The sequence below is a fragment of the Epinephelus moara genome, chromosome 11, assembly GCF_006386435.1.
Source record: "Epinephelus moara isolate mb chromosome 11, YSFRI_EMoa_1.0, whole genome shotgun sequence".
In the NCBI taxonomy this organism is placed as follows: Eukaryota; Metazoa; Chordata; class Actinopteri; order Perciformes; family Serranidae; genus Epinephelus; species Epinephelus moara.
In genome coordinates this window covers 36,018,117-36,035,444 of record NC_065516.1, presented here as the reverse complement: position 1 = coordinate 36,035,444, position 17,328 = coordinate 36,018,117, and the positions used below count along the sequence as shown (strand labels likewise).

Genomic DNA, 17,328 nt, shown 5'->3' with positions numbered 1-17,328 from the left:
ACATTCTGGTCTTGGTCTTGACTTGGTCCACATACATTCTGGTCTTGGTCTTGACTTGGTCTCGAAACATTCTGATCTTGGTCTTGACTTGGTCCACATACATTCTGGTCTTGGTCTTGACTTGGTCTCAACACATTCTGGTCTTGGTCTTGATGTGGTCTCAGTTTAGGTGGTCTTGACTGCAGCGCTGCTCTTGGGTGAAAGTGCAGTGTTGTCTGACCCCTCCCCTCCGTCACACCCTGTGCAGACTTCTAGCTCTTTATGCTGCATCAGTTTCTCTCAGATTAAAGTTTTGCTGCAGATCGGTTTCCACTGGAGTTTTCTGAAAGCCTGATGAGTCTCACAAACACGCTAAAGGGCGTCTTCGGTGTTGACATCACATCACAAGGGGCGTGACAAAGCGTTCATATTTGACGACCTGGTAATAAGAGCTAAGCTGATCATTTTGTGGGGAAAGAAAATCTTCCCTATAAGCATTATAACTTTGCAAAATGAGATTAATAAAAATACAATGACACAGGGACACACAGGCAGTAATGGCTGATAACGCCACAGTGATGTGACCGTTTGCACTGATCCTGATGTGGGTGTGTTGTGAATATTCCACCTACTCCTCTTGGTCACATGTAGAGGCTCTGTAGTGTACAGACATACAGTCTCTATGAAGGTATGTCCGACTCTGAGTATTTTTCACATCAGCCTTCAGTGTTCCTAACAAACATGACGGCAGGTGTGGCGCCAACATCAGAGGCAGCAGCAAGGAGGGAGACGATGGCTGCCGCTCTCATGGACACGCACAGCTATTTGACACCACTGTCTGAGTTGATTATGACTCACAGTGTGACCATGGCAACCAAACAAAGCATGCCAGCAAAAGAATTTATGAGCTGATTTTACTGGTGTATGAATTCACTCAGTTAGACATGTTTTCATGTGCAGTAAAGAAAAAGATCATTTCATAAAACAGCCTTGGAGCAACATCATCCTCAAAGTTTGATTATCCTGTCAGAGCCGAAATTTTATTTTTGATATTATTTAGCTAGCTATTCCCTCTATGGTGCAGGAGGCAGAAACCAGGTAGCAGTAACCTGAATGGTGTGCTGCAAGTGGACTGCACTTATACAGCATCATCCAACCACTCCAAGCGCTTTTTACACTACGAGTCACATTCACCCATTCATACACTGGTGGCCGAGGCTACGATACGAGGTGCCACGAATTAACTGATTAGATTATTGTGGTCACAAGTCAAGGTCATCGTGACCTTGTCTGTCTCATTATGTGAATGCAATACCTCAAGCATACCGTGAGGGAATTTCTTCAAATTTGGCACAAACATTCACTCTGACTCGAGGATGAACTGATTAGATTTTGGTGGTCAAAGGTCAAGGTCACTGTGACCTTGCATCTGTTTGATTCTTGTAAATATGATATCTCAAGAACCTTAATGGATTTTTTTTTTAAATTTGACACATATGTCCACTTGGACTGAAGAATAAGATGATTAGAATTTGGTGGTTGAAGGTCAAAGGTTAAGCTTCAAGATGTTTCATTCCTCCAAAATGAATTCTGTGAGCCAGGAGTAATAATAATTGTCGAGTCAGAGATTATAATACAGCCTCCTCCTATTAAGCTGATGAGGTTCATGATAACAGTAGCTAAGAAGGCTGGTGGAGGGACAACCCACACAGCTTAGTATTTTGAACAAGCTCCACCTTTTCAGTCTTGATATCACAAATGTTGCTGCTGATGGTAGCTCTGTCTGTCCCATGTGTCCCTCTTAACATCTTCTTTTTTCCTCCCAGGAGTTTACACCTTTGGCCTCTTCACCGTCGACATCTTTGTCAATGCAGGCCAGGTAGTGACAGGGAACCTGGCACCCTATTTCCTGACGGTCTGTAAGCCCAACTACACGGCACTGGGCTGCCAGCAGGCCCTGCGCTACATCAGCCACCAGGAGGCCTGCACAGGAAACCAGGACGACATCCTGCGCGCCCGCAAGACCTTCCCATCCAAGGAGGCCGCACTCAGTGTCTACGCCGCACTCTACCTGGCTGTGAGTCACTCTGCTCCTGCATTTACTACTTTCACTGTTTGTCAGATTCCAAATACATTTATTCATGGTAAACTACTGAAATCTGGGAGCATGGTGACATCAAGAAACTCAAGCAGTTATACGATCAAACCCACTTTCTGTCTCATCTTTCATCTGTACTTACTGTAGCTGTGCTCACACAGTTTTCCTGTCAAGTGAGGGAGTCCTAGTAATAATGAACTTGAGCTCACTTTCAGTTTAAAAATCCAAATAAAGCAGTTTAGATTTGGATAAACTTGTTTCTTTCTGATCGTCTGATTGCTTGTGAGCAGTTGGCCAATTACTTTGGTAAGTGCCATGTAAACATGACTGATATAGGTTGTGGCTCAATCTATTAAACTGAGACCTAAGAGCCAGGCTAGCTGATATACCCGCCTCCAGTCTTTATGCAAAGCGAAACTAATCGCCTCCTGGGGCTAGCTCCATATTTAGATATGAGAGTGATATCAGTCTGAACATCTCACTTTCAGAAAAAGAGAATAAGCATATTTCAGAAAATGATGAACAATGTCTTTGGGGTGAAGCTAACTGGAAATGTATAAAAAAGATTAGAGGCATGAGAAACGGAGCAAAATCACAGTGTTGCAGGCGTGTGTGAGGGTTATATAGGTGCTGAATGTCTCCCAGATAATAGCTTGAGGGATGAATAAAATGATCCCATGTTGAAGTAATTCTATTTTCTACTTATTGCATGGCTGCCAAGACAGATTATACAGGAAGTCAGACCAAGTTAGCACTGTGCAATCCCAGTTCTCTCTCCCAAATGCTTTTTTCCATAAGTTTGAGAGTGCAAGTGATATACTTATGCTAATCATATTCAGCTCAAAGTGCTTATGCACACAGAATACTGCAACATCAGTTTAAAAGCAGCTGGTTCAGCTGTTGACCCACCAGCTACAGATACAGTTATTCAGTCAGAGGAAGAGGGTAGAATCCCAGGACATCTATGTTACTATTTAGTTTTCACTTTATTTTCAGTGAGAGGTGATACCAAAATGTGCTCAAATCCAAGTGGGAGTCGATGGAGTCAGTGCGTGACTGGCTGTATGTGTTTACTGTAGGGCCGTAACAGTACATGTATTTGTGTCGAACCGTTCAGTACGCGACTTTCGGTTCGGCACGACCCTGTACCGAATTATTGGGTGCAGGATATTATTTTATTTTATTTTGTTTTATTTTAATTCCATTTTTACGAGCCGAACCATTTAAAATATCTAGTTCCCCGACGGACATAATTGAGTGACGGACCGAGTCCCGTAAATCTCCGCTTTCACTTTGTGCAGCGCATTCTCGCATTTTGACAACATGGCAAGTGAGCCTGACGAACCTGAAGACCCACCCGCAAACCTTAAGTCCTCCGTTTGGGAACACTTTGGTTTCAGGGTAAAATACGAAGATGGAAATAAACAAGTTGACAAGACAAAAGCAGTGTGCCGACACTGCAGAACAGCGGTCGGGTATGTACTTGGAAACACGTCTAACATGCTAACGCATCTAAAGCGACACCACCCGAGTTTGAACGTTAACCGGCACGACTAGAAAAAGCAATCTGGTGCAAACTACGATATCGTCGTCGTTTAAAAAGAAAGAGCGTTTCCCTGACCATCGCGCTAAAGAAATAATCAACGCCATTGGAGTTGAGTAAAATTGTTTAAGCTGCACTTTAGATATAAGCATGTTTTGTTTACTGCACTTTAACAAAGTGGGAAAGCTAAGTAAGTTCCTAGTAAAACTGAATCTGAGCAGGCTTTAAAGCTGACCAGCTGCACTATACTTTTTATTTTAATTGAGTAAAACTGTTAAAGCAGAAATGTATATTTATATTTTTCATTCAAAAAATGTGTTAAAAAAACAGCAGGATTTTATTTTTCACTTTTATATTTCTATTTTCATTCAAACAATGTGAAAAAGCAGGATTTTATATATATTTGTTTCATTCAAAAATTGTGTAAAAAGAGTTAACTGCTGTGGTGGTATGTTTTAATAAGGTTACCAATAAGTAAAAGATATTTAATAGTTGTCTATTTTTTTCATTACTGTACCGAAAAAAACCGAACCGTGATTTGTGTACCAAGGTACGTACCGAACCGAGATTTTTGTGTACCGTTACACCCCTAGTTTACTGGGTAGAAAGCAAACCTCAAACTTCATCTACAGTAGAAAGTTCTGTAGGCGATTTCAAACTTTGTTGGTGTCTGATGTTTGACTTCAATAGCCATGGTCAGAGGCATTAGGTTTTCAGATTGTCCGTCCTTTAACGTCAGCATGATACGCGTCTGGTTGCCATTATAGTTTAACGGTGCCTGGCGGCGTCGGGGAAGGGTGGTGGGGCAAGAATGAAAGATAAGGCAGCGAAAGTCCGAATGGAGCTGCTGGGAGGGGTGGTGGATGTGTCCAACAAACACAACTTTCACCCGAGAGAGCAGTGTTCATCACCTGTAAGGTTCTAAAGCCAAACCCTGTTTTTCTTCTAAACCTAACCACTTCCTCTTGTTGCCTAAACTCAACCATGTGTGTTTGTTGTTTAAGGGAAAAAAAAAAACATACATTTTGCGGTTCTGTACCACGAAGTGCATGTATTTTCAATATGTGACGAGGTCGGAGTGAGAATGTGTTGGTCTGCATGTCCATATGTGCTTTACATTATAGTGAATGTGATATCGCAACAAGAATTTCTTCTAATTTGGCACAAACATCCACTTGGACACATTGATGTACTGATTAGATTATAGTGGTCAAAGGTCAAGGTCACTGTGACCTTGCATCCATCTAATTCTCATGAACACAATATCTCAATAAGCCTTGAGGGAGTTTCCTCAAATTTGACACAAATGTCCACTTGGACTCAAAAATGAACAGATTAGAAATGTTGGTCAAAGGTCAATGTTGCTGTGACCTCACAAAATATGTTTTAGGTCATAGCTCAATAATTAATTTAAGAAAAGGGCTTTAGACTCAAACATGTGGGAAAACAGCGTCCAGGTTGAAAAATACCAAAGTTACCCTTTAGGCATGCCAACATTTGATAATTAGAGCTCGCTAAATACCATCTTCTCTGTCTAGGTCTAAGAATTCAATCCTATACAGCCGGCTGTGTAGTTTGTAATATAGAGTAGTCACCAGTGTTATCAGCCACAGTGGTGGAGTGAAGTGAAGAAACCTTTCAGCTGAACAGCTAAATTCCTTCAAGTAAGACTTCAGTGCAGTGATTTGGATTAAGCCTTCACAGACATTCACCAGCACTGCTGCTCTGAGGTCAGTGAGACTGAGCTGGATGCTTTAACTGAAGCCTCCTCTGCCTTGAACCACCTCGTGTCAAAGTGGTCGTTATATAATGTCTGAGCCGCTCTGTGCTGTTCCACTGCAGGCCTTAGTGTGTGTGACCTTGCATCTAATCTCTCTGATGTCTAATAAGATGATCACATTTTACTTCCCATTTAATTTCTCGCTAGATTGTCTTATGTAAGGCCCAGTTATAGATCACAGATAGTGTCAGAGCGACAGGGACACTTCCCAGAATTCATTTGAGGGGGTGACTGTCTCCCCTCACAGATATCAGATTTGAGTGTGGCTGGAAGAATCTGCTGGATAACATTTAAAGCACTGTGTTCTTTTATTTTTGTATAATGCAGTGTGGATGTGCTCACAAGAATAAAAGCAAGAAGAAATCATCCTTTCCAGCATTTCATCTAACTGATCCATCCCCCTTTGGTCAACAGTCCAACATGCCTGAATGTTTGAATCCACAGAGAGCAGTGCAGCAGCACATTTCTATCCTGCGTGATTCACTGTGGATTTATCCTTTGAGCACAACACACAAACATTTCCAGAAAGGCTCTGATTCTAGCTGATGGTCTGATTGCTTTGATTTTCTGTGTCAGAGAGCCAGCGTCTGCCCGAGTGCCCATGAGCGACGGATGCACGGCTTTGGACCATCAGTGACTCCCCGCACGATGGGGAGAGCAGATTGCCTCTGTTATCTAGGTCATTTAGCAAAGGCCATTGTTTGTGAACAGCTCAGCGTTCAGGACATACATGCAGTCTGCACACAGACACTTATACACGCAACACACACACAAACACACAACCCTGCAACTCTGAGGAGATGATGCTCACTCCTCTTCAAACTGTCATTGTCTCAGTCATTACAGCAGTGTCAGGGTCAAACACAGCCATCCAGCCTCCACTGAACCCGAGGACTCATCCAAATGAGGCTGTAATTACCCCATTCAGATGATAATGTAACAGTAATGTAAAGACTCGTGATTATGTTTTTGCCTGAATCGACACTGTAAGGTGGTGTCATTGTCTAAACTGTAGGGCACAGAATCAAACACCATGAATGTTAATCTCAGGGATACCAGGTTGTGATGCGCTTCCTGCCTGTGGTTTTTAAGACCCCCCTGACGAAAAGCCCAGTCTGCTCTTATGGGCCGGGTTTTGAGTCTTCCACATCTACGCTGCAGTCCTGGCAGCCTGAGAATCCACCCATCCACCTATTTTCATCTGCTTATCTGGGGCCAGGTCGCAGGGGCAGCAGGCCGAGCAAAGCACCCCAGACATCTCAGAACCCCAGAGATTGCGGATACAAGCGGTGGAAACTCATTTCCACCGCTTGTATCCGCAATCTCATTCTTTCGGTCACTACCCAGAGTTCATGACCATAGGTGAGAGTTGGGAGTTGGGTTAGATGGACCAGTAAATTGAAAGCTNAGTTGGGACGTAGATGGACCAGTAAATTGAAAGCTTTGCTTTCTGGCTCAGCTCCCTCTGAACCACGACGGACCGGTGCAGCGCTCGAATCACTGCAGAAGCCGCACCGACCCGCCGATTCATCTCACGCTCCATTCTACCCTTACTCGTGAACAAGACTCCGAGATACTTGAACTCCCTCGCTTGAGGCAGTAACTCTCCCCCGATCCGGAGAGGGCAAACCACTGGTTTCCGACAGAGGACCATGGCCTCAGACTTGGAGGTGCTGACTCTCATCCCTCAGCCAGAGAATCACTGTAACAAAGATCAGTTGCACTGCTACAATGAAATCCGCCACATGACTGCTGCTAAACCGAAAACAACGGCTCACGATGCGTCTCCGCTTCCTCCCAGAGTGCAAAAAAGTACAAAAACCATCTTTGGATAAAAGATCTATTTGATGTGAAATTAGATTATTTTAGTTTGGCTCGTGTCACATCAGCAAACATGGGGGGCGGGGTTTATGACCTATACTGCAACCAGCCAGCAGGGGACGATCAAGATGTTTTGGCTTCACATTTTCGGGGCTGTCATGCTGTCCATCTTTATTTGCAGGCTACGAAAATGACCTACAGAGCCCAGTGAAGGAGAAAGCACTTGTTGTGAAGATATGCAGAGCCAAGGTGTGAGCATGTAGCACTCCAACATTGATCCATCCTGTGGGTCTACAGCACAATCAAAGCTAGACACATAAGCTACCCGGGCGACGTCAGTCCATCCTGAGTTTTAACTTCAGTTTTAAATTGAACTCTGTTGTGTACTGAGCCCTTGTTGAGAAAGAGTTCTCCAGTTGTTGTCAGGACAGTTTAGTTACAACTAAATCCACTGGTTCTGCTCATTCTCAGATGATGGGAGTACATGAAGATTGTTCTGTTGGTTCTTGCAGCCAGCAACAGAGCACGTAGTGTGCTTTCCTTGTGCCGCGGAGCACAGTAAGGAAGAAATCACAATTGAAGACAGTAAGGTGGATCACTAGGTAGGCCGTCTGTGTGGGTGGAGATGGTCACCTAGCTGGAGGTGGTTCTTTGGCACTGCAACCCCGATAGGACGTCGTATCCAGCAGCAAGTCTGATTCGTTCGTTATTACCTGTGTTTTCTAACAGATCGAGCTGGAGAAAAAGATGGAGGATGGTCTTTTCTTACTCTCTGTGGGTCTCTGGAGACACCGGGGAGACATCTTTATGTTTACAGCCATGAAGGAGTGCATTTTGCAAAATATGTTACCCTGAAAGTAGGGCTGCATCCTAAATGTCGACCAGAAAGGTCATTTGTCTCCAAGATTTCATTGGTCACTCACTTAAGCCAAAACCTATATGACCGAACAATTTGGGAATTTACTTTGAAAGGACAGACACAGGAAGTGTCCACGCTCAGCAGTCAGACAGGAGTCAGGTTAATTTCCAGGGCTGGTACCTGCGGTTATTCCACAGGCTAGTTAATAACATGTCGGGCAGGAAATCCAAAGTGTGGGATCATTTTGAGAAGGTGAAGGACGAACCCAAGGTGATATGTAAACTCATCTTCATTGGTCGACTACAAACATGACGTATCATCTGAAACATGGAAGTAGCTACATGCCCATTAGCCCACAGCGTCATTAACAGGCGGCTCGCTCAGTGTGTGACGTGCACTTGTAGATAAAATATAGGCCTATATTAATGAAGGTTCATTAGTACGGTTTGTATTTCTCTGTAATGTAGCACAGTGTTAACAATGTTACTGATACTATTCTTTCTCACACCTTCAACTCAAACCACCAAAATATATCATTTAATCATTACATTCATATCAGAAACATGCAGGAGACTAGTCCACTGATGGACCCTGATGAGGACTGTTGGTCCACTGATGGACCCTGATGAGGACTGTTGGTCCACTAGGAAGATTCTCAGTCTGGCGCAGCCCATGGTCACCTGACACATTTTAAACATGGACACAGTAATTCATGTTTAAAATGTGTAAGGTGACCTCCCAGATTCTAACTCTAAGCATCACTCTTTCAAACATGTTACTTCTCCCAAAACACGGCCTCACAACCTCCAAACAGTTGTATGTTGTGTGGATGGTCGTGGTTGCAGCATGCAGGGGGAGTGTGCATGTCAATTGCCTATTGTCAGGTATTGATTGTACAATGTGGCATTTATAGACTGACAGAGGCAGAGTCTGTGTTGACTGTGTGACAGCGCAGTGTTTGTCTGGAGGAGTTCTATCCAGCTGTGAGAGTCTCAGCTTGCTTTTTAATTCCCAGCCGTGGTTTGTTTGTTGCTGTGGTATTTTTACTCTGTAAAGAAAAGATGTCACAGTACAGTATAGCAACGCCCGCGCTGTCGATTTCTTCTTGAGTTTGAATTTGTGAAGGCGGTGTTGTTTGATCTGCCTCTTCAGCCATGTTGGATATCACCACTTAAGTTTTCCTCTGCTTAGTCAAAAAAAAGCCTGAAACACTGCATGTCAGAGGAGAGAACGGACAGTCATGCATGCACGAGACAGTGTGTGTACCTGCTTTTAAAGGTTGAATCCATAAGAGAGCTGGATATCATGTTACAAGAGTGTGCACAATTCATTCCAATGAAAGTTATACAGTATGTCCTGGCACTCCTGCACCAACATCTGCAGTTACAGAGAATCAGCACATCCACCAACTGTGACTGTGACCTCGTCACATGTCCACGTTTGGTCATGGACTTTCCACGTCCACATATGACGTCCAAGGTACCCTGGGTGTGTTGGTTGTTGACGTTCTGGGACACCGTGTCAACTTCAGCCTGTTACATGCATTGTCTGTTTTCAAAATACACTTCTGTTTTCACAGGAAATGTACAGTTTGCTTTCAGTCTCTTTCAAAATAAAAGTACTACGTTGGTACAACACGATGAATTGATGTTCTTTTCCTCCAACAACAAACACATGTGGTTGGGTTAGGCAACAAAAGCACATGGTTTTAGGGGGATAAAAAACAGGGTTTGGCTTTACATTCCTACCGGGAGTGAACACCGGCTCTCCAGGTAAAAGTCAGTGGTTGTTGGACCGTTCCGATATCCCCTCTCGCCCACCCGACTCAAACCTCCGCCGCCTTAACTTTCGTTGGTGTCTGATGCTGGAAGTCACTGACAAAGCATCTGTTTTCAACGACTTCAGAGTGAGACTGGGTTGATTTTTGGTGTTTATATGTCTGTCTGTCTGTCTCTCTGTCTGTGGATAGATTATGTCAATGTGATAGTGCCACAACAGTGATAGATAAAGTCCCAAAACTCTTACAGGTGTGTTATTTCATTAGAATAAAGGTTGAGTTCAAAGATGGCTGCGGTCTAAGTAAGAGGGCTGGAAGTAGGAGGGGAGTGTGAAAGTAAGGCGAACATGCAGATGCTAAATCAACTGCTAAACATTTGTTGAAGGACACCATTCCCAGGTGGAGAATTCCAGAAAAATTCTCATCCGATCATGGCCATCACTTTGTTAACAGTACAGTCTCATTTTTGGCAGAAAACAAAGACAGGTTTTGGCTTGATACAACATTGTGCCCATCATCCACACAGTGTGGGTTCCTGTGGCAAGAGATAATGGGGTGTTGAAAAATTAGCTCACAAAGTGATAGAAAAGAAATTGAGAACTGGCCATTGCCCCACCCCTCCAACCCACCACCTCCACTTTACGCCCCTGGCCCACATTCCTTCTAAATTGCTGATTGCTGTCCCACGGCAGGAGTGCAGCACAAGATGGTCTCTAGTATTTACAACATCAGCAGTGTTTTGTATCCGTCTCTCAGTTCTCTCAGACTTTCCTACTCCATCTGTAGCTTTCAGCTCCGAGTCCTGCTGAGGGCATAAACTGTAAATAGTACCATAAAACAGGCTCAGTAATTTCCTGAATCAGCTGGATACTGTAGTTTTTCGCAAACATTACTCAGACAGATGGAAATATTGCATTCGTTGGGGACTATTTCCAGCAGCAGATTAATCCTCATTTGGTGCTTGAATACCTCCAGAGTTCACCAGGGATGACATTTCTCTGTAGGCTGATGAGGAAGTTAGCTTGGCCCTGGTTCCCTCATCAACAATCCTGAGATTTTTCCATTGGATTTTGAATTATTGCAGAAGATGAGCTCTGTGGCAAACAGATATTCATGATCCTTACACGTTTTGTTCAGCAAGATAATCTTCACTAATGAACACCACTTTAATGATTATTGAAGTCTGAATGCAGTCGCCCACAGTAAACGCTAACATTACCGGCTATAAACGAACTAGGGATACATGATGATATTGGCATGTCATCGGTATCGGCTGATACCGGCTTTAAAATCAACTATCAGAATCGGACAATATGCTTTTTTCTTAATTTGCACAATGAATGAATATTACATACACTAAGAGGTATTGTCATGTCTCCATCTGCTGGTGGGCCGTCATGATAAGAGTATGCATTTATAAGATGATGTTAATTCCACTACAGAAGAGACTTGATCGCTGAAATGGGTGGGGAAAAAATGGATATATTGATATCGGTATTGGTTATCAGCCAAATGAGTTGTTACATATCGGATATCGGCAAATAATCCAACATTGTGCATCCCTAAAACCAACTACACCACGGTTGCATGAGGTAATGTCACCACCATAACAAGACTGTAAAGCTGCGTTTGGCCACGCTACTCGGACTTCCGCTGCGTTAACTTAAAGGGATAGTGCACCCAAAAATGACCGAGCTCACGTGTGCGAGACCAGCGAAAGCACGTGAACACACATGAAGGCGGTGCCCATGTCTCACGGTCTCGCGCAAGCGCTCAGTGCCCAGAGAGGCAGTCAGAGCTACAGGCTACAATGAGGCTAAAAACAGAGTTCAAATGAGGTTTTTCCAAACAACTTTTTATGTCGGGGCTTCAGGACACTTGGATCACTACGGACAAGCAGTATGGAGATATTTTGTGGTTTCAATTATGAGTTTCTGGACGTTTGAATCTGGGGCGCCGTCAGCCTCCATTAGGTGGAGTTGTGTTGCTACCTCCTCTCCCCTTGGATCTCTGCAAGTGATGTGAGGACTCTAAAACTTCACCTGAGCCTCCCTCGGCATATGGGTGAGTAGATAATGGCTGAATTTACATTTTTAGGTGCACTGTCCCTTTAAGTTTTTGTCTGGCTGCGTGTGTCCCTGATGCCACCCCTCTTTCATTAGTATCTGATGCCGGAGGTCACTGACCAAGCGCCGGTATCTGGCAACTTCAGAGTGAGACTGGGTTGCATTCACAGGGTCTCTATTTTCCTGTGTTATATAACATCATGTGCAAAATTACTAAATGTCTGACCCTTTGTGACACCTCAGCCAGTCATGCCACACACACACATGCCCACTCCTCCACAATCCATGTTCATTTTACAAGCCCCGCCCCTCCACAGCTTTTAAAAACCCACCTCACCAAAATGGTGCTGGCCAGTAGGAAGTGGGCAAATCTGCTCGACAGTTGTGACCGTGAGAGGGTTTTTCCCCACCAGCATAAAACACGATCTCAACAGTACACTGCAGCATCACTACACAGCAGCCCTGCCATACACTAAGCAACTAATATTCTCTCCTAACTAATATTCCTGCACAAAACTTTACAGCTCTCTCTATTCTTAAACAGATATGTTATGCAATTTTTTAAAAAGATTTTATTTCTAAAGATTTTTACATTTTAACAGCACAAAAACACAAATATAAAAGATACAGGACAGAAAGCAAAACAAAGAGAATAAAGAAAACAAATTAATAAAGATAAATAAATAATAATAGTAGTAACAATAATGAGATAAAAGGTAGTCTGTTTAGGGCCAGTTGGAATTAAATATTTAGTGCAGTATTGAACTACAATAAAAATGTCATCCATCATATCAGAGTTGGACCACTCTGATTGCACCTGATACCACTTGAAACAAAGGGTTAATATGCGGCTGACCTCTGAGAGATCTGTGTCATAAAACTAACTGACGAGAGCCCAGAGTGAAATCCATCGTTGAAAGTCCCTTTTAAATCAGTGTGATATATGAACACGACTGTGCTGGCTCCATATCACTTTTGTCTGAGCAGGTCCCCCTCAGTATTACCACAGGACACCATTTGAACTTGGCAAGACGGAGAGATTGATGTCTGAAACCGTGTCGAGCTGCTCAGCTTCGTCTCCTCAGGTTGAATTTTTCATGTCGCACTCTCCATTTAGCTGACAAGCCTCTGATATAGTGAGCATGCCAACAGCTGCTAATGTCTGACATTAAATGGGAAATAGGTTAGAGCGCGCACCCAGCTATGAAGCGCTCGCAAAGGCTGTTAAGACAAATCAAGTTGACCTGAAGAGTCTCAGGTCAAATCGGGTCCAACATTATTGTATGTGTGCTGTGAGGTTTTAGAGAGGTCAACCTGCAGGTTTTTCTGTGCATCTACGTATAAAATTAATAGTGTGTGACAGCTTATACAAGCAGCAAAGGCTCACAGGGAGAAATACCCTTGACCTGGTGAAGGACGCACATATATACACACACACACACACACACCACAGTATGACCGGTCCAGCCTGATAATAGTTGTCAGTGTAACATGAATCATGCCTGCAGAGCTTGGACATGCACGGATATGTTTAGGGACAGCGGCTCTCTTAAACACTGGGTGCAGGTCAGTGATGAAGGTTTCGTTTCAACGTTGAAACAGGAAGTTTGGGTTTCCTCTGCCACAAAATCAAACTCTTAATTTCCTGCATTCTTGTGAATTTCTGTGCACCAATTTGTGCCTTTCTTTGTATCAGCCTATGTTGTATATGTCTTTAATGTGTCATCAAAATAAAAGTCCTCTGCTACAGTCCTCCTGTCACGTCTGAATCACTATGTTGGCTTTCGCGGCACTGTACTTAAGTGGTTTACGTCTTATTTGTCCGATAGAGCCTTCTCTGTAATGATTGGTGATTCCTGCTCCTCCAGTGCCTCTCTCTCATGTGGGGTCCCGCAAGGTTCTATTCTTGGCCCTATTCTTTTTTCGTTATATGTGTTACCACTTGGGTCTATTAAAGCCAGGCACAACCTTTCTTTTCATTGTTACGCAGATTATCTGCAAATCTATCTGCCACTGAAGCCTAGAGGTACTGATGCACAAAGTTCCCTACTTGACTGTATTGCTGACATCAAGCAGTGGTTGGCCCACAACTTTCTGCATTTAAATGGAGACAAAACAGAGTGCATTGTGTTTGGAGATACTGTGGCGACTGGCTTTGGCGCCTTGTCTTCATCGTTCAGTCCTACTGTCAGAAATCTGGGAGTGATCTTTGACAGTTATTTGAAATTTGATAAACAAATTGACAATGTTGTTAAGACAAGCTTTTATCAGTTACGTCTCCTGGCCAAAGTAACCAACCAACACACCCAGGGTACCTTGCACATCATATCTGCCATATATGGCCCTCTCTCAGTTAACCCAGTAACTTTTCACTAACCCCGCCTCTCCACCACACCTACCTATTTCTCACCCCTGCCAGTCCACCACACCCATCTCATCAAGCTAATGCCCGTCACCTGTGGATCTTCACCTCCTGCTAGTACAAAGACTCCAGCTTCACAGACTCTTCTCAGACTTTCCAGCGTTTGTTTTCGGACTGCTTCCTCGCTGCTTACGCCGCCTGATGACTTTCCTGCTTCGTCTGCTCCCTGGTTAACCACTCAGCCTTCTGGCCCCAACCAAGAGCTCTGCTTCCATGTTCCCCGCGGCTGTTTAAAGAGATCGCCACCCACCTCTCCAAAATAAGTTTACCTGTTCATCCACCTGTGGACTTCTTTGCTGTGGATTGCCTCGCTTTGTTTGGCTGCACATTCTGTCTTTGTGTGTGCACCACAGATTCCACTTATTACTGCTGACAAGTCCCTCTCTGTCTACGGTCGGCTTTACACTGGTGTGGCAGCCTCTACTGTGAGTACTCCTGGTTTTGAATATCCTGCTCTTCTGACATCTGCTTCTGCCTGCTCCCTCACGGTACCGTTGTACACACTGGAACTGTTTGCTGCTTGTTTGCATCCAGCGGACGCCACTGAGTCACCTGCTCTCTACTTCGGTGTGCCACACCAGTGCTTTGGACTGAACCCATGTGTCACAGCCTGCATTCTGCTGCCCTGCTCTCCCAGTGTTTCTCCACTCTACCTGCCAGCCACTCCCACCTGATCACCCCGCTCCACTCACCTGCCTCCACAGCCAATCAGCCCAGTATATAAGTCTCTCCATCACACACACTCTTTGCCAGGTAGTTCTTTGCCCACATGCAGTCCTTACCTGCCTGAGCTCCTGTTACCGACCCTGCCTACCTCTGACCTGTCCACATCGTCTGTTTCCCGGTAAACTCACCAGCCTTCTGTTCCCGACCACAAGTTCTGCCTCAACGTCTCCAGTTTCCGTCTGCCTGTGGCTGTGTGGTGTTTTCCTGCGACGATGATTCAGCATGAGTGTTGCCATCTGCTCGCCAGTTGCCTACTGCTGCAATCCATCTGTGTGACGCCACACGTTGCCTTGTGTGTGTGTCCTCCTTTCACCTACCCGTCGGCTCCTCAGTCCATCACCTGGCTTCTATTTCCCTGCTGTCATCCCTCGTCAGCTCTGCTGCTTCACTGGACTGCTCTTGTTTCTGACCTCTCTCCTTCTCGACCACGCCGTCAGTAAGCCCCTCTTTGTTACCTCTGCCTGCTAACGGACTGAACTGTTCAAGTCCGAGAAGTCACGTCCTTGTTCTCGGTCCCGCTTCCAGGTTCGACCCAGTTTGTTCCCAGGCTCCTGAACCTAGAGACTGTGTGTGAGCTCTGAGCCCCAAGAACGAACCATTACCAGAATATCTTCGTCAGCTCAAGTTCATATTCACTTTGTATAAAAGTAAAGGTCGTTACCAAATGTCGCTCTGCGCCACTGTGCTGAATCTGGGTCCAACACCCGCCCGTTACACCATGTCTTGGATGGTTCCAAACCAGCAAACAGACTCCCTAAGTTTTTATCCCCGACCTGCTCGATCTGTGTTTGACAAACTTTCATTAAAGACTATTACAAACTGCCCACCTGTCTCTGGTGCTGCTACTGGGTTCAGAGCATACCCGTGACATTTGCTTCTTATCATGTGGTGGGATGTAGCAAAGTTAATACATAGACCAACAAGTGTAACCAGCCAAAAATATTCTCTGCAGTTAACTGATCAATGGTTAACTGCTGACATCCCTAATAGAGTTAAAGCCTTGCAGACCTTGTGTCAGGGGACTGCTTAAGGAGATGTGGAGCATTACTGCAGAAATGGGGTCCTTTGAACAGGATGTGCTGATTACTGAAGACCTTCATTAACCCATTAATGGAGAGGAACCATAAAGAACCTCCCAGAATGCTCCCTCAAACAGCTCCGCCATGCAGCCATTTTACCCTGCAAGCGGAAACACATGATATATTTAAGCCCTGAATAATCAAAGAGATGAAGAATAAATGAATTTCAGAGAGAGAAATGGAAACATTTGATCTGGCCTTGGAAGAGATTGCGCACTCCAATGAAAAATACAATTAAGCCCTCAGAGGCTGTCTGCTGCCTCAACACAACAGATTAGTGATTCGAGCCAAACATAGACGTGTTTCCTCTGGTCTATATTTGTCTGTTTCTGTCTCTCTGCTCCTCCCTCCTCCATTTTCCCCAAGATTGATATCATGGCACTAAAACGAGGCCACATTGGATATTAACATGCATGTATGGCACTGTAGCTTGAGAAAACACATTGTGTACCGAGTGTGCTTTGAATCTGGTGAGAAATCAGCCCGCTCGTTCTGACTCAGAGGTCTACATCTGTTCGATCAAATATATGTATTCCTATAAAAAGAACTTTCATTGTAAAGAACCGTATTTATTCCGTTGTGCATCTGTTCCACCTGCAGAGCTACAGGCTGTTTTGTGGCCTTTCAGCAGGAAGTACAGTAACAGACGCTCCTCTCCTCCACCCTGCACAAATGCCACATGGTTGGTCAGAGGTCTCAAAAGGTTATAACATGCGTGAGTTTACCAGTCCCCAGCTTGTATGATCTTATTATTTTTAACACATCCTGATGCTGAGCATAGCAGAAAAAAAAAAATAATTCAAATATAATTTAACCTTTGAAAGGTTTGGGTCCCTGATGTCAGTGGCGTTGGTAGGCCAAGGTATTGTCTTCAATCAATCAATCAATCAATTTTATTTATAAAGCCCAATATCACAAATCACAATTTGCCTCACAGGGCTTTACAGCATACGACATCCCTCTGTCCTTATGACCCTCGCAGCGGATAAGGAAAAACTCCCCAAAAAAACCCCTTGTCTTGGCCATGTCTACATGCCTAAATGCATTTAGTTGCTTTCATGTGATTGGCTGATTAGCAAATGAACAGGTGTAACTAATAAAGTGGCTGGTGAGTGTATATTGACATAGATATTTGATATTTATTTCCAACCTGTAAAAATAAAAAAAGAAATGGACAT

At 44.2% G+C, this 17,328-nt stretch overlaps 1 protein-coding gene across 5 annotated transcripts in view; it reads left to right on the top strand.

Moving 5' to 3' along the window:
- Window positions 1-17,328, top strand: part of plppr5b (phospholipid phosphatase related 5b) — a 170,055-nt gene that overhangs the window by 125,798 nt on the left and 26,929 nt on the right. For all 5 annotated transcript variants that reach the window (XM_050056097.1, XM_050056096.1, XM_050056092.1 and 2 more), the window contains one exon: window positions 1,806-2,056. In XM_050056097.1, coding sequence (XP_049912054.1) covers window positions 1,806-2,056 — 251 coding nt within the window. The remainder of the gene's footprint in view (window positions 1-1,805; window positions 2,057-17,328) is intronic.